This window comes from Cicer arietinum, chromosome 2 (genome assembly GCF_000331145.2).
Source record: "Cicer arietinum cultivar CDC Frontier isolate Library 1 chromosome 2, Cicar.CDCFrontier_v2.0, whole genome shotgun sequence".
Classification (NCBI taxonomy): Eukaryota; Viridiplantae; Streptophyta; class Magnoliopsida; order Fabales; family Fabaceae; genus Cicer; species Cicer arietinum.
Genome location: NC_021161.2, coordinates 16,156,103 through 16,177,899, shown reverse-complemented (window position 1 = coordinate 16,177,899; position 21,797 = coordinate 16,156,103). Strand labels below are relative to the sequence as shown.

The 21,797-nt window shown below is 35.9% G+C and overlaps 1 protein-coding gene across 1 annotated transcript in view; it reads right to left on the bottom strand.

The window, feature by feature from the left end:
- Positions 1–21,797, bottom strand: part of LOC101497018 (uncharacterized) — a 40,414-nt gene that overhangs the window by 7,076 nt on the left and 11,541 nt on the right. Inside the window, exons 10-25 of the mRNA XM_004490236.4 lie at positions 21,736–21,783; positions 21,576–21,644; positions 19,308–19,383; positions 12,822–12,952; positions 11,797–11,856; positions 11,586–11,655; positions 11,410–11,474; positions 11,269–11,330; positions 11,078–11,201; positions 10,937–10,994; positions 10,687–10,799; positions 1,898–1,975; positions 1,741–1,803; positions 1,509–1,604; positions 1,294–1,403; positions 407–596 (exon numbers count right to left, since the gene is read on the bottom strand). Of these exons, the coding sequence (XP_004490293.1) occupies positions 407–596; positions 1,294–1,403; positions 1,509–1,604; positions 1,741–1,803; positions 1,898–1,975; positions 10,687–10,799; positions 10,937–10,994; positions 11,078–11,201; positions 11,269–11,330; positions 11,410–11,474; positions 11,586–11,655; positions 11,797–11,856; positions 12,822–12,952; positions 19,308–19,383; positions 21,576–21,644; positions 21,736–21,783 (1,413 nt within the window). The remainder of the gene's footprint in view (positions 1–406; positions 597–1,293; positions 1,404–1,508; positions 1,605–1,740; positions 1,804–1,897; positions 1,976–10,686; positions 10,800–10,936; positions 10,995–11,077; positions 11,202–11,268; positions 11,331–11,409; positions 11,475–11,585; positions 11,656–11,796; positions 11,857–12,821; positions 12,953–19,307; positions 19,384–21,575; positions 21,645–21,735; positions 21,784–21,797) is intronic.

The window sequence follows — 21,797 nt, the reverse complement described above, 5'->3', positions numbered from 1 at the left end:
CAAATTTGGGATTGAGTCCATGTATCCCTATAAATAGAGACTAATATTGAGTCTTTTGTATCAAGTCATTATTCAATAACTTTGATCATTCTGATTGGAACCCTAACCTGTTTCTCCTTTTCTCTCTTTCTATATGAATATCTATTGTTAACAATGCAAGAAAAGAAACACAACTGGGGAGGATCAGGAATGTGAAAAGTAGCATTTAAGTTCTATACACACATTTCTAGAATCATTGTCTAGTAATATACAAATTATACAAATGATTATTGCTCTAAGTACTGAATTTCCACTTTTGTAGACAATTAGTAATAATAGAGATTTGGGATAATTAACCATGACCAGCAAAAAACTAACAGTAGAATCATTCTATATCAATCTAAACAATTTGCTATATTAATATTACCAATCTAGCAAACACAACTAGCAATGAGCTTCTCAGGGAAGCAATTTGAGCAGATTGCATACGTCTGACAAGAGCAGCAACCAGGTCTCGTATATGTACAGCCATTTGCGAGGGTAAATGCAGTATGAGTTGAAGAATATAACTCCCAACAAAAAGAGACCCAGAGCTATCCAAATTTGGGTCTAGTAGTCTGTACCAAATTAACAAGGAACCAAGCAACAAATGAGAAGCAGAAAAAGAGAATAGACATACACACAAAAGCAGAAAACAGAAAAGGTGAAAAAACAATAAACATAAGAGTGCATGTGAAAATGGGAAGAAAAGTAAGTCTTCTTCCATTTTCATCGCATTCACAAATAAGCAGTTATTTCTCTTCGGATATACATGTAATTAATCAGTTTACATATTTTGTTACAATGGTTATATCTTCTGCTCATTCCCAGCTGCAAAAAATGTGAACTACAATTGCAACAGTAAATAGTAGGTACGATAACATAAATTGTAAGTGTTAGTTAGATATATGCACAGTTGTATGTGCATAACTAGATGTACACCTGCATAAGACGAGGCAACAAATTGATTTTCAATAATAAACATAAATGGTAGTGAGTGTTAGAAGTCAAGCATTTCCCATACTGGTTTTCTCCTTTCTTATCTAACAGGAAAGCTCAACATGAATAGCATAAAGTTCAATAGATAACACTATTTCAACTACAGTGTATGGTTGAACTCATAACTTGTTATGGATTGGCCATACAAATACATTCTAGTCCACATGATTCAGTCTGGAACCGGAAGGCCCTGAGATGTCAAACTATCATTGAAAAGATGTTTCAAGTAATACTGGTAATTAATTTACTAAGAAATTTGAAATAACAGTCAACTACCTTGAAGCTATATCAAGTAAGCTTCTCATAATTGATCCAGAATCAGGTCCCCAGAAAAGAACTTCTTGTCTTCCGCCAGATATAAAAGCAGATAAACATTCTGTCGCATTCTGCACAGGTCAAGTCAATTCAAATATTTCATTATGTGTGCAATAAGAAATCATAATCAAGTAACAGAATAGGTTATACATATATATTTTTATCAAACGAAGTACCTGAATTTCACTATGGTCATCACGTTCAAAGACAATTCTGATAACAGCCTCAAAACAGACATCATATATTGCTTTCACTACATCACCAGGGGAATTCTGTACAAAGCTATAACATACTGAGATTAGAAAATTGTAAGATAAATACAGTGTACAAAGATCAAACTTCAAAGCTAATAAATGAACTAAGTTTGAAAATAAAAAATGAAAAACAAATGCAGGCAAGTGAACTTGCCTTCAGTAACATCGTTAGCAGATCCAGTGACCCAGCTACCAAACCATCAACCTGCTCTTGGGGCTACAAGAACATTTAAAAGGTGCATAAATAACAAAGTTTATTATTTTAAAATCATTAATTAATCCTGACTTTCAGTAACTTTAAATAGCCATACTTTATTTAAAATTGGTCCAACATATGGCAAAATTCTGGATACCAGTGAATGTATACATCCAGGAATGCTTTTGATTGCCTGAAAAATAAATTTCAACGATGACAAAATAAATCATCTATATTAATTGAAAAAATTGTTGCAAAATCAACAGTTACGAACATAGAAGCTAACCATATATGAAGCACAATCAGTAATAAATTCCGATCAAACAAACATCATAGAAAAAGATAAACTTAGCAGCTAAAGAGTGGTTTAAGGTGGAATTGGTGTTTTAAGAACTTAAAACCAACTAAAATAACAATAATTGCATTCTCCACCAAAAAAACAAACAATATTCTGATACCAATTTGTGAGGAACCAAATATATATGGAGGAGTTAACTGGATAGATGAAGAAACCTCTTTACAACCAGAGGTTCCTCTGGTAACTGTCTAAAAAGAAGTTGCAGAAAACAGAAAATAATAATGGAACAGAATCAAGCTCCTTACATTGTGATAGCGGAAATTAAGAAAAGAAAATTAAATGATATGCGCCTGCTGAGAAGGAACCTGTATCCATTACTCAGATTAATCAACCCAATATTCAACAGAACTCACACCTCATCATGTCAAGGAACAAAATCTGTGACTGAATATGCATTATTTGTGGCACAAGCTTGACTACTAGTGTTTTTGACACGAAGATGATGAAGTGCACTGCAGATATTGCATTTCTTAAGAACTTTATTGAGGACAGGGTGTATGACTTCTTAGCTGGACCGAAAACTGAATTTGATCGTCAGAATCCAGATTCTTGAAAAGGATACAACTTCCCCTAGAAGAAATCATTTCCTTAGTACGATCTTAAGGGTTGGAGAAATCTAATGATATAGCCACAAACTATAGAGAGTTGAGTACTGTGTACCAAAGCCAATCAATTTCAAAGGGAAAAAACTTAAATGGTGAACATCAATGGAAGAACAACGACAACCTTTCAGGTACCAACTGCAAAATGTCAAGGCGCGCAAAGGAAAAATATTGGAAATTACATGGCAAACCTCCAAGTAAGGAACGGGGAAGTCATGGACGGCCGTCAAGGCCTCAAGCTCATTTGGAGTAATGATAAAACAATTTAGACCTAACAATGCAAATGATTACTTCAACCAGGCCTTGTCACCCTATTTATAGTTACAAGGAATCGTCAAAGAACCATCTTGTGTTTACACACCACAACAAAATGGTGCAGCCGACAACAAAAATGGGCACTTATACAACACTACTGAGGGAGGCTATCCTTACCAGCCTCACATGATAAATAAGCTAAGCAATAAAATTCCCATAGACATCCTTATCATTATCGGTTACACTGGGGGGAGGCTATCCTTCAGGGGCTTCTAGTAGTCTCACTCCAAGAGGATTGGGCGCAAGACCTATGTCCATGTCCACCAGCATAGAGATTGTTGAAAATATATTACGATTTTTGTATTTATTGTATAGGCAAATCATATCATGTAAATAGGTATAGTATCTCTTATATTTATTTTTGTACTTATTGTCTTGAACATATATAACATTAACTCCGTTGTGTAGTTGAGATGCACGATATGCCTCATCAACTTCCTAACTAACTTCGACGTAACTCTAGTTAACCTATATTCTATATCCTAACAATACCCCCCTCCTCCTCAAAATCAACCATCCTCAAGGTTGCAATCTACTAAAATAAAAATCTTCAATCTGAATAGTTGTTGTTAGAATGTAATGCATAAAACTGAGAGAAACTGAATTGCACTAAATATTATGAATTCATTATAATTGGTTGAATGGTACAATGATACTGAATTAGTATTTATAACACATACAGGGAGTTACAAACTCCAACTGAAAGCATATTCTTCTTTCATGGTTGATGTTGAAGAATCGAGAAAAATTAGATTTTATTCTCTTTTATTTTATATTATTATGTTTATTTTTATTCTGTTATTATTACTCAGTTTTACTATTGTAATTTTTTTTCCTATATAAACAGCTTAGGGCTGTAATAATAAAACATGAAAGTATTTTGTCTTTTACTTTCTTCATGGTATCAAGAGCTCTGGTTAGGGTTCTGTAAACCTTTCCACAACCATTAGGGTTTGGCGCTCTAACCAACTGAGCTACCACAACCATTAGGGTTTGGCGCTCTAACCAACTGAGCTAAAGCTAATGGCACACAATACCCCATGGAAGGTAGCCCTTATGGGTAGCGGCAACAACGACGATGGTTTGGCAAAAAAATCAAACATAGTCAACAACCCTGACAATTTAGACAGCGCCATAAGTGGCAGTGGCAGCGGCCTAAGCAGCCAGAATGGTTCTTCCAACTTTTTTGGCCATGAGGGAACTTCTAATGCCCTCAAGGTTGAAATCCAGAAACTAAATGGAAAAAATTATGTCGAATGGTCCCAAACCGCAAGATTGATTTTAGACGGTAAGGGAATATATGGTTTCCTAACAGGAGAGGTGCAAATGCCTGCCACAACTGATCCAAAATACAGGTTTTGGAAATCTGAGAACTCTGTTATTATTGCTTGGTTGCTTAGTAATATGGAATCAACAATCAAAAAACCTTTTATGTTTTTGCCTACTGCCAAGGAAGTTTGGGAGGCTGTCAAAGAAACATATTCTGATATTCAGAATTCTTCTCAAATTTTCGATCTCAAATCACGATTGTGGCATACCAAACAAGGAGATAGAGATGTCACTACCTATTACAATGAGTTGATGACACTATGGCAAGAATTGGATCTCTGCTATGATGATCATTGGAAGTGTTGTGAGGACAGTGTTCTGTTTCTTAAGAGACAGGAGAACGACCGTGTATTCATGTTCTTGGTTGGGCTTAATAAGCGGCTTGATGAAGTCCGAGGCAGAATATTGGGAAAGATCTCATTGTCATCACTTCGGGAAGCATTCTCAGAAGTTAGAAAAGAAGAGGCGAGACAAGGTGTTATGATGGGTAAGTCGCCTTTTGTTGGTGAGGTTGAAAGCTCTACCCTAGTCACAAAAAATGAAGACGGGAAGAGCGCTGGCAAGAAACCATGGTGCGAACATTGCAAACGTCTATGGCACACACGTGATACATGTTGGAAGCTCCATGGAAAACCTCTAAATTGGAAGAAAAAAGAAAGAAACGAAGGTCATGCGCTCCAAGCTGGTACATCTGATCAAGAGAAGCAGTCTCCTTCAAGCCCATCTCCTTTCACCAAGGAACAGTTAGATCAATTGTTCAATCTTCTTGAGTCTCAAACTTCTTCTTGCTCTATAGCTCAGAGAGGTAATTTTCCAAATACTGCTCTACTTAGTGTCACTCCCAGCCATACTTGGATTATTGATTCTGGTGCTACTGATCATATGACTGGGGAGTCGAGTCTATTTTCTTCTTATAGCCCTTGTGCAGGTAACCACAAAATTAAAATTGCAGATGGCTCTCTTTCAGCCATTGCAGGGAAAGGTTCTGTTATTCTGTCACCTAAGTTAACCTTAAAAGATGTCTTACATGTTCCTAATTTATCATGTAATCTATTATCCATTACTAAATTAACAAAGGATATAAATTGTCAAGCTAACTTCTTTCATTCTCATTGCACTTTTAAGGAGAGTGGAGAACTCTATTATCTTGACAATGGACTCGACTTCAAAGACCAACAAAAAACAAGTACCTGCTTTGAATCTATTTTTGTTTCTTCTAATAATGATGATATTATGTTATGGCATTTACGGTTAGGACATCCTAGTTTTCCGTATTTGAAACATTTGTTTCCTAAATTATTTTCTAAGAAGGATCCATCTTTATTTCATTGTGAAACTTGTGAATTTGCTAAACATCACCGTTCTTCTTTTTCTACACAACCATATAAACAATCAAAACCGTTTGCAGTTATTCATAGTGATGTTTGGGGTCCTAATAGAATAAACACATTTTCTAATAAAAAATGGTTTATAACTTTTATTGATGATCATACTAGAATTTGTTGGGTTTATTTATTGAAAGAAAAATCGGAAGTTGGACAGGTTGTCAAAAATTTCTTTAAAATGGTGCACACTCAATACCAAACAAATATTCAAGTCTTCAGAAGTGACAATGGTAAAGAATATTTTAATATACTTTTGTCCAATTTTTTTCTTGCAAATGGGGTTGTTCATCAAAGTTCTTGTGTTAATACACCCCAACAAAATGGAATTGCAGAGAGAAAGAATAGGCATCTTCTTGAGGTTGCTAGAGCTTTACTATTTGCAAATAAGGTTCCAAAATATTTGTGGGGTGAAGCTGTTTTAACTGCATCATATTTAATCAATCGAATGCCATCTAAAGTTTTAGATTTTCATACACCTCTTGATGTTTTTCGAAATTATTTTCCTTTGACTAGTGTCTCTGCTGATTTGCCACTAAAAGTTTTTGGTTGCACTGCTTTTGTTCATGAACATAAACACCTTGGCAAACTCGATCCACGAACATAAACACCTTGACAAACTCGATCCACGAGCAATAAAATGTGTGTTTACCGGTTACTCTCCAACTCAGAAGGGGTATCGGTGTTTTGAACCAAAATCAAAAAGAATTTTTGTAACCATGGATGTTACTTTTGTTGAAAATCAACCATTTTTTAGTGACATTCATCTTCAGGGGGGAAATTTTAAGGAAGATTCATCTTTTACTTTAGAAAACATCATTACTTTAAGTGATATAGTGTTGTCACAAAATTCTGAGACTTACATTAATGCACCAAAAGAAAATGCCCAAGAATCCATATTGAAACTCAATCCACTTATGAATGAGGTTTCGACAGATTCAGGGGCGACAATATCAAATGAAAATCACAATGATCAAATTCATGATCTCAATAATAATAAAGGACCACCTGAAATGCCACAACATGATGACTCAGATAAAGAGACACAAAGCAGGTTTACTACAATTGACCCTACTTGGAAGGGAAATGTCTTTGAAAGAAGAAACCATAAACAGAGAAATGAAGGACCCATTCTCCGACCCTTCCAAGATTCTGAACCAATAGATAATCCAACACATCATCTTGATACAGGTAAGTCTTCTTCTATTCTTAAGAGTCATGTCGAGTATCCTGATTTAGACCTTCCTATTGCAATTAGAAAACCTATTAGATCATGCACTAAATATCCTTTGTCTAATTATGTGTCATACTCAAAATTGTCTTCTTCATTTGCTGCATTTACCTCTAAGTTGTCTACTGTAGAAATTCCAAAAAATATACAGGAGGCTCTAAAAATTCCAAAGTGGAAAGAAGCTGTTCTTGAGGAGATGAGAGCTCTTGAGAAGAATCAAACTTGGAGAGTCATGACATTACCTACAGGAAAGAATACTGTTGGCTGTAAATGGGTATTTACTGTGAAATATAATTCTGATAACACAGTTGAAAGATACAAGGCACGCTTGGTTGCTAAAGGGTTTACTCAGACATATGGCATTGATTACTCAGAGACTTTTGCTCCCGTTGCCAAATTAAACACTATTAGAGTTCTCTTGTCCTTGGCAGTGAATTTAGATTGGTCTCTTAACCAACTTGATGTAAAGAATGCTTTTCTGAATGGTGATTTGGAGGAGGAAGTATACATGGATAGCCCACCTGGCTTTGAAGATAAATTTGGTTCAAATGTGTGCAAACTTCAAAAATCCCTTTATGGTCTCAAGCAATCTCCAAGGGCTTGGTTTGAAAAATTCACTCAGTCGGTCAAAAGGCAAGGATATATGCAGGGACAATCAGACCATACTCTGTTCATGAAGTTCTCTAATGTTGGTAAAATTTCAATTTTAATTGTATATGTAGATGATATTATTCTCACAGGAGATGACATTGTTGAGATGGAAATATTGAAGAAAAATTTGACTAAAGAATTTGAGATCAAAGATTTAGGCGCACTTAAATATTTTCTTGGTATGGAAGTTGCTCGCTCAAAGAAGGAAATTGTTGTTTCTCAAAGAAAATACATCCTAGATCTCTTGGAAGAAATTGGGATGAGTGGGTGTAGACCAGCAGATACTCCTATGGAATTAAATGCTAAACTTAGGGAGAAAGACAGTGTTCCTGTTGAGATTGGAAGATACCAGAGGTTAGTCGGCAAACTTATTTATCTATCCCACACTAGACCTGACATCGCTTTCTTTGTGAGTGTTGTAAGTCAATTCATGCATTCTCCCTATGAAGAACACTTGGAGGCAGTTTATCGAATCTTAAGGTACTTGAAATCCAATCCTGGAAAGGGTTTGTGCTTCAAGAAAACTAATGATAGAGAAGTCTCTATATTTACAGATGCTGATTGGGCAGGATCAATTACTGATAGAAAATCCACCACTGGATATTGTGCCTATGTTTGGAGAAATTTAGTTACTTGGAGAAGTAAGAAACAAGGGGTTGTTGCTCGAAGCAGCGCAGAAGCTGAATTCAGAGCAATGGCTCAAGGAATCTGTGAACTTTTATGGATTCGTAAACTCTTGGACGAACTGAAAATGAAAGTTGACTCACCCTTAAAATTGTTATGTGATAGCAAAGCAGCAATAAGTATAGCTCACAACCCTGTACAACATGATAGAACCAAGCATATTGAGATTGACCACCATTTTATAAAAGAAAAAATTGATGCTGGAGTTATATGTCTGCCATTTGTGACTTCCAATCAGCAAACTGCTGATATCTTGACAAAAAGTTTGGCAAGACCCAATTTTGAGCGACTTATAGCCAAGTTGGGCATGACGGATATCTATGCACCAACTTGAGGGGGGTGTTGAAGAATCGAGAGAAATTAGATTTTATTCTCTTTTATTTTATATTATTATGTTTATTTTTATTCTGTTATTATTACTCAGTTTTACTATTGTAATTTCTTTTCCTATATAAACAGCTTAGGGCTGTAATAATAAAACATGAAAGTATTTTGTCTTTTACTTTCTTCAGCTGCACCAAAAAATGTCTAGTGTAGAGAATCCAAAAAAATGTACACGAAGCTCTAGAAGTTCCAAAGTTGAAGGAAGTTCTTCTTGAGGAGATGAGAACTCTTGGGAAGAACAATACTTGGAGGTTTATGACACTACCAGATGACAAGAAGATCGTAGTATGTAAGTGGGTGTTTACTGTGAAGTACAATTGGGGTGGTTCAGTTGAAAGGCGATCTAGAAAAATTATACATGCATGGTCCTCTAGCTTTGAATACAAATTTGGATCAAAAGTGTGTAGATTGAAAAAAAAATCTCACTATGGCCTAAAGCAATCTCCTAGAGCATGGTTTGAAAGGTTCATTCAGTCTATCAAGAAACAAAGGTACATTCAACGACATGCAGATCACACCTTCTTCACAAAATTCTTCCCTGATGAAAAGTTTGCTTCTTTGACTGTTTATGTTGATGATATCTTCCTTATTATAAATAATATAATTTAAATAGTATAAGTGAAAGAAGAACTAGATGCATACTTTGAAAACAAGGATTAAGGAGCTTTGAGATACTTTCTTGGTATGGAGGTTGCTCGATCAAATAAAGGAAGTATGGTTTCACAACAAAAATACATTCTAGATCTATTCAAAGAAACAAGGATGAGTGTGTGTAGGCTAGATGACACCCCCATAAGCACTAATGCAAAACATTGGGAGAAAGGAAGTGTTTCTATTAACATCGGAAGATACCAAAGGTTAGATGGGAAGCTAATTTATTTGTCTTACACTAGACATGACATCGCCTTCTCGACCAATGTTGTGACTCAATTTATGCACACTCCTTTTGAGGACCATCTTGAATTAGTGTGTAGAATCTTGAGATATTTGAAGACCAATCCTAGAAAGGGCCACTTTTTTAACAAGACTAATGAAAGAAATGTTTCTATCTTTAATGATGCAAATTGGGCAGGGTCAACCACAAAAAGGAAGTCATCATCTAAATATTGTACGTATGTCTGGGGAAACCTTGTGGCATGGAGAAGCAAGAAACAAGAAGTTGTAGCAAGAAGTAGTGCAAAAGCTAAGTTTAAGGCGATGGCTCATGGAATTTGTGGAGGAGCTTAAGATGAAAATTGAGCTTCCATTAAAGCTATATCTGATAGTAAAGTCGTCATTAGCATAGCTCAAAACCCAGTTAAACATGATAAAACCAAAAATATTGAGATTGGTCGTCACTTCATAAAGGAAAAGATAGATGAGGAAATCATATGTCTACTATTTGTGACTTCAAATCAACAAACAACGGATGATTTAACCAAAAGTCTGGCAAGACCCGCCTTTGAGGATTTGATAAGCAAGTTGAACATGATAGATATCGATGCACCAACTTGAGAGGGGTGTTGGAGAATCCGTGTGATTCTTTCCTTTTTATTTCTACTATTATATGAATCATTGTTTCATAAAATTCTCATTGATTAAAGGAAGAGAATTTACTGTAATCTCTTTTAACATAAACAGTCAAGACTGATGAATAAATCATAACAGTATTTTCCCTACAGTTGTATACACTATCCAACATTTCAAATTTAATCAGGTAGTTTTTCAATTATAAGATTTTAATAAAAAAAATTAACTTATTAGTTATCAACTAGTTTATCTACTACTTTTGCTAAAGGCAGCCATAATAGATAAGATGTTACTGTTCATGTCACAATCTCTTGTTCTGCCCTCCTACCTCATTCAATGCAATGTATGTAGGATATACAAATTACAAACTCAGTCATAACTAATGTTAAATGTTGACAAAATCAAGATACTCTGCAGATAATAATATTAACAAAAAAGACTAAAGGTCAAAACCATTACCTCAAGAACTTCAAGTGCGTCAACACTGATAAAAGGGTCAGAAACATGTGATGCCCATACATTAAGGATTACCGGAGATACAACCTGTTCTACTATTGCTGGTGATTCATTGCCTACATATAAAATGAGGGGATAAATACAAACAAATGTCGAGCTAAACAAAACACACAAGAATGTGTGGAGGTAAGACTAGAACAGAAATATTCACTATATATCAATAATTTAAATACAAGAGAACAATATAACTAACCTGCCTTTACTGCTTCTTGCAATGTTTCAAGTACCATGTGCAAGGTTTCATCTTGTGCCTGGAAACCATATTAAGGTAACTACATCTTGCAACAATAGCAAAATATACATATATGACAAAAGGATTCATATTGTACGGTACATGATTAAGAAGATCTGTGAGGGATGAAAATAAACCCAATAATTGTGGTTGGACAATTTCTTTCTTTGCTTTAGGAAGAAGCTGAGAAAGTACCCTGCAGGCACCTACTTTTACAGGTGGAGGCCTGTCAAATTAAAAGTTAGAAGAAAGTCTGATGTATAATGAATACAAATTGACACAGGTTTGCTTACACATTCATTGTAATTGCCTTCATTGCTGCATCGAGAGAGTGCTCTAGTACTCCATTGCTTAACTGAAAATTAAGAAAAGTTAGAGTGAGAGAGCAGTGGGGGATGGGGGGGAGAAACTATGAAAGAATAGAAAACATTTACCACAGAGGAGAATTTAGCAACTGAAGTAAAGAGACGAGCATATAGAAAAGGGTATTGAAGAGGATCTGTCACAAAAAGGAGGAAAGTGAGATAAAATATATACGTATATGTACATGTATATGCATGGATCACAACTGAAGCATAATGGAAGCTTAAGGGGAGAATTGACAAATGACCTATTAGAAAGTCCTCGGCAACGATCTGCTCAATCATGCTATTCAAGTTACTTGTCTTAAACCCTGACTCCTATATGAAGGACAAAATATTATATATATCAAAGTATATCCTAGTGCAAAATATAATTCAGTTATTGAAGTTGGAGATGAAAAGGTTTAACCATATATGACTTCCCATGAGAATCAAGAAACTAAAATCAAAATCCTATACCTGTGTCTCAAACAGTTGTTCTGAAAGAGATGACAAGGCAAAAAGAGTAGCTTCTCTTATCTGCCACAGTTAAAATTTATAACACTGACTTTAGAACTTAAAAATTGTAAGTTCCACAAAATGATATATGCAAAAGCAAAAACTTTTTCTCGTGCTACAAATAATATTTGGGACCATTGGCATGCTTACTGTAAGAAAATAAGGCTGGTTGAATGAATTGATTTCATTGCTTAATACTGAGAATACATCAGATATATATACAAGAACTGCTAAGCTAATTTAGGAAATAAACTAACTTCTGCATATAAAATAGATTCATGCATTAACGAGATATTTTCAAATATACTGATCCTGTAATAAATAGGACATAAATACAATATCTCCGTAAATATATCCTACAATGTTCTAGCATATTCACATACCATAGCAAAGATTAATACAGCATATGATTCACACTTTCGATGAGATGTACAGAAAAAACATATCTCAAACCACCAATGTACAGAAAAAACATATCTCAAACCACCAAGAGAAAGTATAAGCAGTCGTGTGGTTAATAGTGTTGAGACAGATAAAAAGAATAGTAAGAAAAATGACAAGTGGTAGAAGACAAAATAGGTAGGCCATAACAATCATAGCAAGGAAGGAAGGGATAAATATTAGGGAGCAAGGATAGGAGAGGCTCAACAATCCTAGTTGAGGCATCCAAAAATTTGAGTGAAGACTTTGGGGGACTTTGGAAACGGAGGTTGGTAAAATCTGAAGGTCTTTCAATCTTCTTTTCAATAAGCTTGTGTGATAAAGAAGAACATTTCCAATAGTGACGACCTAGACTCCATTGTTTCTTCCTCAGTAATGTTCCAAACAGAGTTACAGAAAAGAAAAAGAATTAAAAAAAGGAGGATTGAGAACCAGCATTATTTTAAAATAGCCTTTGTCAGCCGGCAATTAATCTTAAATTATACTCTTAACGAGACATACTAGATAAATTCTAGATCTAAGGAAAACATAAATTCTATATTTACCCTCCACCAGCTTGCACTGCCCGCCAATTTTCTTGATTGAGACTCAGTGAACCATTGTTTTGCAGCATCTATGATGGCAAGAAATCCTTCTCCATCAAAAGAATTGACTACCTCTTCCAGTAACAGCACACCTACAAGAAGCAATTTTCTGATGACGCTCGTGGATATCTCTACAACATATACATAAATCCATACTATTGAATGAAAAGAGAATATTGAGAGGCATGTGGAATAACTGTATGTATCAACTACACAGCAGAAGTTCTTTATATAGGCTATGAGTAATAAATACACATAACGATAGAAATACTTACAAATATTCTTGTTAGAATATTAAAAAATATCTTATAATATCTATTATATTATATTAGAGTATCTTGAGTTATTCCCTAGGATCAATTTATAATCATAGAGATATCTTAGAGTATCTCTCATTATTATTATGATTTATTCTTGATTTAAGATTGAGTCTATATTTCTCTATAAATAGAGATTAGTATTGAGTCTTTTGTAATCAAGTCAACATTAAGCTATTATCAATAATATTCAAACCCTTATTATTTTCTCTCATCCTTTTCTCTAAAATCATACAACTTCAACAATTCTATTTATTTACATAATAATATTTTATTTTCAACACTACCCTTCAAACTGGAGCATATAAATCAAATGCACCAAGCTTGCTACATATATAACTAATTCTAGGACCTTGCAATGACGTTATAAAAACATTTGCCAACTGATCATTAGAATTGACAAAGCTACTGATGATGTCGCCAGATTCAATCGTTTCTCTACCAAAACGGCAGTCTATCTGAATATGTTTGATCCTCTCATGAAAAACAGAATTTGAGGAAATGTGCAATGCAGCTTGATTATTACATATTAGTGTCATTGGACTGCCCTCTTTAAATTAAAGTTCTTTTAGTAATTGTTTCAACCAGATGAGCTCACATGTTACTAGTGTCATGGCCTTGAATTCTGCCTTAGCGCTAGATCTTGCAACAACATTTTGTTTATTACCCTTCCAAGATATTAAATTTCCTCCGACAAATACACAATACCCAGAAGTGGATCGTCTATCAATGGGTGAGCATGTCCGATCAACAGCTGAGTAACCAACTATCTAAGTATGTCCTCTATCTTCATAACCTAGACCTTTTCCAGGTGCACTTTTGATGTATTTAAGAATCTGAATTACAGCATTCATATGTTCTTGGCAAGGAGAATTTAAGAATTGGCTTACCACACTAACAACGAAGGAAATGTCAGGACGAGTGACTGTGAGATAGTTTAATTTTCCAACCAATCTCTTATATCTTCCTGAATATGATAGAGGCTCCCCTTGACTATGTAGGAGTTTGACATTTGAATCCATAGAAGTATCAACTAGCTTGGAATTAAATACATTTGTTTCTTCAAGACTATCCATATCATATTTTCTTTGTGAAATTATAAGGCCATCCTTGGATTGGGCTACCTCAACACCCAAAAAATAACGTAGTTTACTGAGGTCTTTAGTCTGAAATTGATTTGAAAGATGTTTCAACTAGAGTACTCCTTGTTGATCACTACCAATTATGACAATGTCATCCACAAAAACAATAAGATAGATGCACCCATGGATTGAGTGACGATAAAATACAAAGTGATCGACTTCACTACGAATCATACCAAAATTCTTGTACTACCGTGTTGAATCTGCAAAACCAAGCTCTAAGAGACTATTTAAGACCATAAAGAGACCTATGTAGCCGACAAACCATGGTGAAGACTCACCCTTAGCAACAAACCCTGGTGGTTGCTCCATATAAACTTCCTCTTCAAAGGACAGTGTAAAAAGGCATTTTTAATGTCAAGTTGATGGAGAGACCAATGTGGAATTGCTGCAATAGAGAAAAACAGTCTGACATATGCCATTTTGACAACAAGTGAGAAGGTATCCCAGTAAACCAACCCAAAAATCTGAGTATATCCCTTGGTTACCAAATAAGACTTAAATCAATCAATCTTACCATCAAGGTCAACCTTCACCATATAAAGCCAACAACAACCTAGTAAAGACTTCCCATGAGGTAAAGGGACTAATTCCCAAGTACCACTGCTTTGAAGAACACACATCTCATCAAGCATTGTTTGCCTCCACTCAGGGTGGGATAATGCTTCACTTGGAGATTTACGAATAGAAACAGAAGACAAAAAAGACAAGCAAATGTGATGCAAGGGAGAAAGACGATGATAACATAAATCAATATAATGAGGAGATGGATTATGTGTTGTGCAAATATCCTTACGAAGAGCAATGAAAAGGTTATGCTCAGATGGCAGGATCGGATTCGGTGGTGGCGTTGGATGAGAGTCTGCAATGCGAACAAGAACAGGCACAACGGAGGGTGCGCAACTACGATATGTTTGTAGTGGTCGTGGAGTTTGTGGGGTAGACTCGACAGATTCGAGAGGAACAAGAATGGGTAGAATAGAGATACTATCTGCGGAAGTTCGGGATTAATGTCCTGGTGGGGCTCAATAGCTACATGGGTCGGTTCAAAATATGGTACACACTCGAAAAAGGTAACATCAACTGATGTAACGTATCGGTGTAGTGCTAGGAAGAATAGCAACGATAGCCTTTTTGGAACCGATGATATCCGAGAAAGACACACTTGAGTGATCGAACTGACAATTTGTCGAGACTAGGAGATAAATCGTGAACAAAACACGTGGACTCAAAGACACGACAAGGTAATGGGTGAAGAAGGGTATGGGGAAAGAAGATCAAGTGAGGGATATTGCCATCAAGGACAAAAGACGGCATACAATTGATAAGGTAGCATGTTGTTAAGACAGCATCCCCCAAAAACGGAATGGAACATTACCATGGAGAAGTAAGGTTTGAGTGGTTTCAATGTGATGTCGATTTTGCGTTCAGCTACCCTATTCTATTGGGATGTATGAAATTGATGGGACAAATATTCTAGAGCATTATCACTTTGTAAAGTACAAATAGAAACATCATATTGAGTTTTAATTTCTTGATAAAATTGCTTAAAAATAGAAAACAGTTCATATCTATTTTTCATTAAAAATAACCACATACAATGAGAGTAATCATCGATAAAAGTAACAAAATACTTAGACTCTAAAGTAACATATACGAGAAACACCCCAAACGTCAGAGTGAACTAACGCAAAGGAGGACAAAACCCTTTTATTGACTCGATCAGGAAAATGATTACGAGTGTGTCTCTCTAACTTACACAACTCACAATGTAAAGTGGACAACTTAGACAAACTAAGCACCAGTTTTGGAAGTTTGGTAACACTTGGGTATCTTAACAGAGCATGGATAATATGAAGGGAATTTGTAGCAGAGCACGTCTTGGATGGTAGAGAAAGGTAATAGAGGCCTTGAGACTCACATCCGACGCTAATCTGTCATGAACTCTGGTCCTGGAGGGTAACTTTATCAATAGTAAAAGTAATAATACAGTCATGGGAATGAATTAATCGACTAACGGAAAGTAAATTAAAAAGACATCTAGGTACATAGAGATCAGATGCAACTGAAATGGAAGGGAGAATTTGGACAGCGTCAACCCCTTGAGATCGAGTTTGAGAGTCATTGGCAGAAGTTATAGTAGGTAAGAAAACCAGATTTGTATAGAGAAGAAAAGAGACGTTTATTACCAGTGACATTATCAGACGCACCAGAATCAAGAACGCAAGGACTAAACCCACCGGAGTGCTGAGCAACCGAAGTAGTAGAATCAGAGTACAAATGACTCTGAACCCACCGGAGGAAATCTTCATAAGTTGTCGGGGTGCCCTGTGGAGTAGGTGTAGTCTGAATAGTGGCAAAAGGATCAAGTTGAGTTACATTTATCAAAGGTGAAGGTTTACCATACCAATTCCAACTGCAATCAATAGTGTATCCAAGTCGATTACAATGCTCACATTTGGAACGAGGTTTAGAGTTAGGATGGTCCTACACGAGAGCGACTCTGATTATGTCTTAGAGATGCAAGGGCAGCAGCGTCACCCGGAGCTGAAGTAATAGAGGGTTCAGCTAGTACTCGAAGCAGGATTGTTGAGGCAATAGACTTATTCAGAACATTAACAAAACCTCAGCTGGATGTTTTGTTGGTACTCGAAGAAGGATCGTTGAGGTAGTAGACATATCCGAAACAGTAACAGACCCCAAAATTTAATCACGAGTTGCAGAGTACTCATGGGACAAGTCATAAAGTGCAAGAAGCATGAAGAAGGTGTTGCTTTATCCAACTCCTTCGTTTATTCAACTGGATTACTTGCAGCAGCAGGGAGAAGCTCATTAAAATCATGAAGTGCACTATGAGCATTGTCAAGATAAATAGAAATAGAACCATTTATCATCTTCGGAGGAATGATATTCAGCAAGTGGTGACATCATAGAGGCGTTAAGTGTCATTAGTTTATAGTGTATTTGCCTGACTCCAAACCGATTCACACGTGAGATGTGGACGAAAAATCTGTTTAACGTCTAGATGAAGTGTAGACTTAATGACACTACACAACTGAGCATCTCTCTGCTTCCATTTTGAAGTTTCAGCCGCAACAACCTTTTCAGAATTTTTAGTGAGATGGTACTCATAACCTTGACCAAGCATCCATAGTTTGATGTCAGCGGCCCAACTGTCATAATTTGATCCATTCAATTTTTCTACAAAGAAATGAGAGGTGATGTAAATGGTAAAGATGCTATTTGTTTTAGTAGACAGAGACGTCATGGTAGGTAAAGAGTGCCAGAAAACGCGTCTGAACTGGGAAAACAGGGGTTGTTTGAACTAGAACGGGTATATTCGTGACTCAAAACTAAAAACTCCGGACAAATATGGAATCAGAAGGCTGAGGCGAGTATGAAGAGAGGTCACGTCGTAAACAGTTGTCGGACACGCCGTCACGCGCGGTAGCAGGAGGTGGCGCGTAGATCTGACGCACATCAAACGTTTGGGCGCGTGTGGGCATGTGAAAGGTTTGTTGACGACGCGCTTTGAGGGGTGGACCGATCTAGGGTGTACGACGCTACTGGAGTGGTTGTTCGCCGAAAAGGTCGTCGGAGAGAGCGACGGTGGCGACGGCAAAGCATGGGTGGCTGGGAAAAATGGGAAAACAGTACCACAGATAAGGAGGGGGGAAATCGAAGTTGAGAACACGGTTTGCTGGAAAAAAATAAACTTTTCACCAGAGACAGTGGGTTAACCGAGTAGTTGAAGAATAGGGTTGTCTCTCAATGGGCTCTAAATACCATATTGAATGAGAAAAGAATATTAAGAGACATGTTGAATAACTCGTGTATTAACTACACAAAGGAAGTTCTTCATATAAACTATGAGTAGGGATGGGAATAAGCTAGGCCGTCCGTCAGGGGCCTATGGTCTGGCCTACTTATGGTCTGGCCTGGCCTATTTAATAAAAAGGCTAAGCTCAGACTATTTTTAAAGCCTATTTATTTAAATAGGTCAGGCTCAGGCTTATAACAAAGTCTATTAGGCCTGACAGGTCGGCCTATATATATTTTATTATTTATTAATGTTATTTTTTATTATTATATTAATAATAATATTTCCTATTTTAAATTATATCAATTAAACAATCACTCTGTAGTCATTCCATATTCGGTAGTCGTTCCATATTTGGTAGTTGTTCTATATTTGATAGTCATTCAATTAGTCAATCACTCAGTAGTCGTTCCATATTTGTTTGAGAGGTAATAATGAGTGCGTTTGTTTCAGAAAAAAATCTATTCTTTGAAATCAAAAATTATGTTTTAGGGTTTAAAAGATGTTTCTTTAAAAAAAAATTTAATTAATTTGTTAGAAAAATTGTTTTTTGTTTAATATATATAGATATGTAAATTGATATTGGTATGTAGAGAGCATCATGTGGTATGAATAGAAAATTTAAATGTTTTAATGTTAATAAAGCTTTTAAATAGGCTTCCAGACAAGGCAAGACTTTTAAAAAGGTCAGGTCAGGCCGAAAAAAAAAAGCCTATGATAGGCCGTAGGTCAGGCTTAAGCCTAAAAAATTAATCGTAGGCCAGGCTCAGGCCTTTCAAAACCTAGCCTGGCTTATTCTCACCCCTAACTATGAGTAATAAATACATATAATGATAGGAATGCTTACAAATATTCTATAAATATTCTATAAATTTCTAATGCATACTGAATGCATCAATATATTCTAAGTTATCTATCCATAAGGATACAATTCAAAATTCGTCCAATCCCTCCATTTGTCACCTCAACCTTAAAGGGAGGTGGTGAATAAGTGGTCTTATGTTTTTTACTGAAGCAATTCTTAAAGAAGTTGAAAACATATAAAGATTAAAGTCATTATTTTAACAAACAAAAAATAATCATAATGAACAATCAACATAGGAACCTATCAACCAATTTGAAATAAACTATCACTTTCAAAAATTTAAAATGACAAATAAAATCTGACCAGAAATGCGGCAGCTATAAGTGGCATCCTCTTCGTCAGCAATGAACTGGTTGGCATCCACAGACCACGTATGAAGCTAAAAAGTATCAAAAATAAAAATAGTCAAATGATTTGATTGCAGCAAATTTAGAGAAGAAACAAGTAGATCAGGAGAGCATCTACAAAGGAGCACTCTAAAATGGGTGCCTAAAGTGAATCTCACGTGTACACGTCATTCTTTTATACACTTTTAGTAGCAGTACCTAATAAACAGTCAATCACTCTAACCCAACGCCCCCTAAAAATTACTAAATAGGTCCTACAAATATTTACACATCATAACATTTTCAACAAATAACTCATCATTACTAAATGGGACCCGCATAAATGAAGAGAGAAGGAGCTTAGTATAGCACTCTACCAAACAAGCACCCAAAAGTGTTCCACCACAATGAGGATGCCATTTAGCTTGGTGCTAATTAGGGGAAGCACCTCCATTATGGATGCTCTAATGGCACAACTGTATATCATCATAGTTTTCCATGTACCAAATCATGTTTTACATCAACCCACAGAAAAATATGATTGATCCAAATAATAACAAGAATATGAGAGATGATCCTAGACGAGAGATGGTAGATGAAAATAAGGCCTTAGAAAGTGCTTGAGGTGGTAGAGCCCTAGGTAGTTAATCCCAGATTAGCGGCGCGTCGCGGCCAACCCCAGAAACCGGGATAGCGGGTTGCGGGATAACGGGATTTTTTGGACAAATTATATGAATAATATTATATAAACATGCATAATAAAACAATGTCTCAAACTCATAAACTTTCATAAATAGTAACAAAAAAATAAACATTCATAAATTAAAAAATAAAACAGAAAGAAAAAAATAAATTAAATAAAAGAAATAACTAAGTAACGAAAGATAAAAAAATATTAAATTAAAATAAAAACAGAAAGAAGAAAAAAAGAAGCAACAAAAAAAATAAATTAAAAAAATGAAACAGAAGAAAGAACTAAAGTTAAGAAAAACAGAAAGAAAAAAAAAACAAAAGAAAAAGAAGTAACAAAAAATAAATAAATAAACAGAGAAAGAACTAAAAAGAAAAAAATGAGTAAAAACAAAAATGGATCAGAGGAACAGAACAGAGAAAGAAGTAAAAAGAGAAAGAAGTGAAAACAGAACAGAGAAAGAAGTAAAAAGCAGAGAACCAGTGACGAAGAGGAACGGCAGCGCAGACGAACAGGTGTGGCGAACACAAACGGGAAGTCGAACAGTCGCAGCAAACGCAGAGGACGACGAAACGACAGTGAGAAGAGGACGATGAAACGGCAGAGGAAGGAGACAGAAGGAGACAACAAACTCTGAAATTTGAAGGACAATACCAAAATTATCCTTAAAATATTTTAAAATTTAAGGGTAAATTTGGTATTTAATGGAAAAAAAGAGGATTTTTCAGAAGAAAAAAAATCTCGTTTTCTAGGGTTTGAGATCCACTGACCCGGAACGCAACCCGCAACCCGCGAACCGGCCCAGATTGCGCGCGACCTCTCCTTTGCCCGCTCCGCACTGTGCCGTCGCGGCCATGTCCTTTGCCGCTCCGCTCCGGCGCGATCCCGCCGCGAACCGGCGCTATTGACTACCTAGGTAGAGCCTACCACAACAATTTATAAAATCCTAAAATTTGGTCATATTTTATCCAATGTGGAACTCTTAACACCTCCTCACATCTAGGATTTGACAATTTCAGATCATATTCCATCCAATGCAGGACTCATAACAGAAAAGAAACAAGTAGAACATTGGAATGGCACTACTGTATATCACCATAATTTTCACTTTACCAAATCATGTTTTACATCAATCCACAAAAAACTATTATTGATTCTTTTTATAACCACAATATGAGATGATCCTAAAGGGAAGATGGTAGACCAATTGCCTCACGAGCCAAAAGGTTGGAAGGTATACATAATAAGGCCCAAGAAAGTAGTTGAGGCGGTAGAGCCTATCGAGAGTTAGTTACTGAGTAGCATCCAGAAGGCATAAAAATGAGAATGGTAGTTTGGGGGAGGTTACTCAGAAGAACCAAGAGGGTGTGTGATTATTCTTTGTTGAGATAAAGAGAAAAATAAGAAAGCATATGATATGAGGGAACCTGCATCTGGACTACATGCCTACATGGTCATTAATTGCTCAGCATTATTAATACATCTCGATACTGCTGCACCAAATAATGACAAGTATGAAATTAGGAGCAGTAGGAAGACTCAAAAATGTATGACCTGCTGTTCTGTCATTTGAAGAAAAGCAATAGTATAGTACACCAATTCTTTGACATTAGCCCGAACCACCTATAAAAACATAAACCACCGATCAAAGTAATGGTGCAATAGAACACAACTATCAGAAAACAAAAGATTTCAAGAATGTTCTGAAACAAACCTTTCCTAGTCTTGAATTACCGACAATGGTCAACAGAAGTTCAAACAGCTGCAATGAAAAAA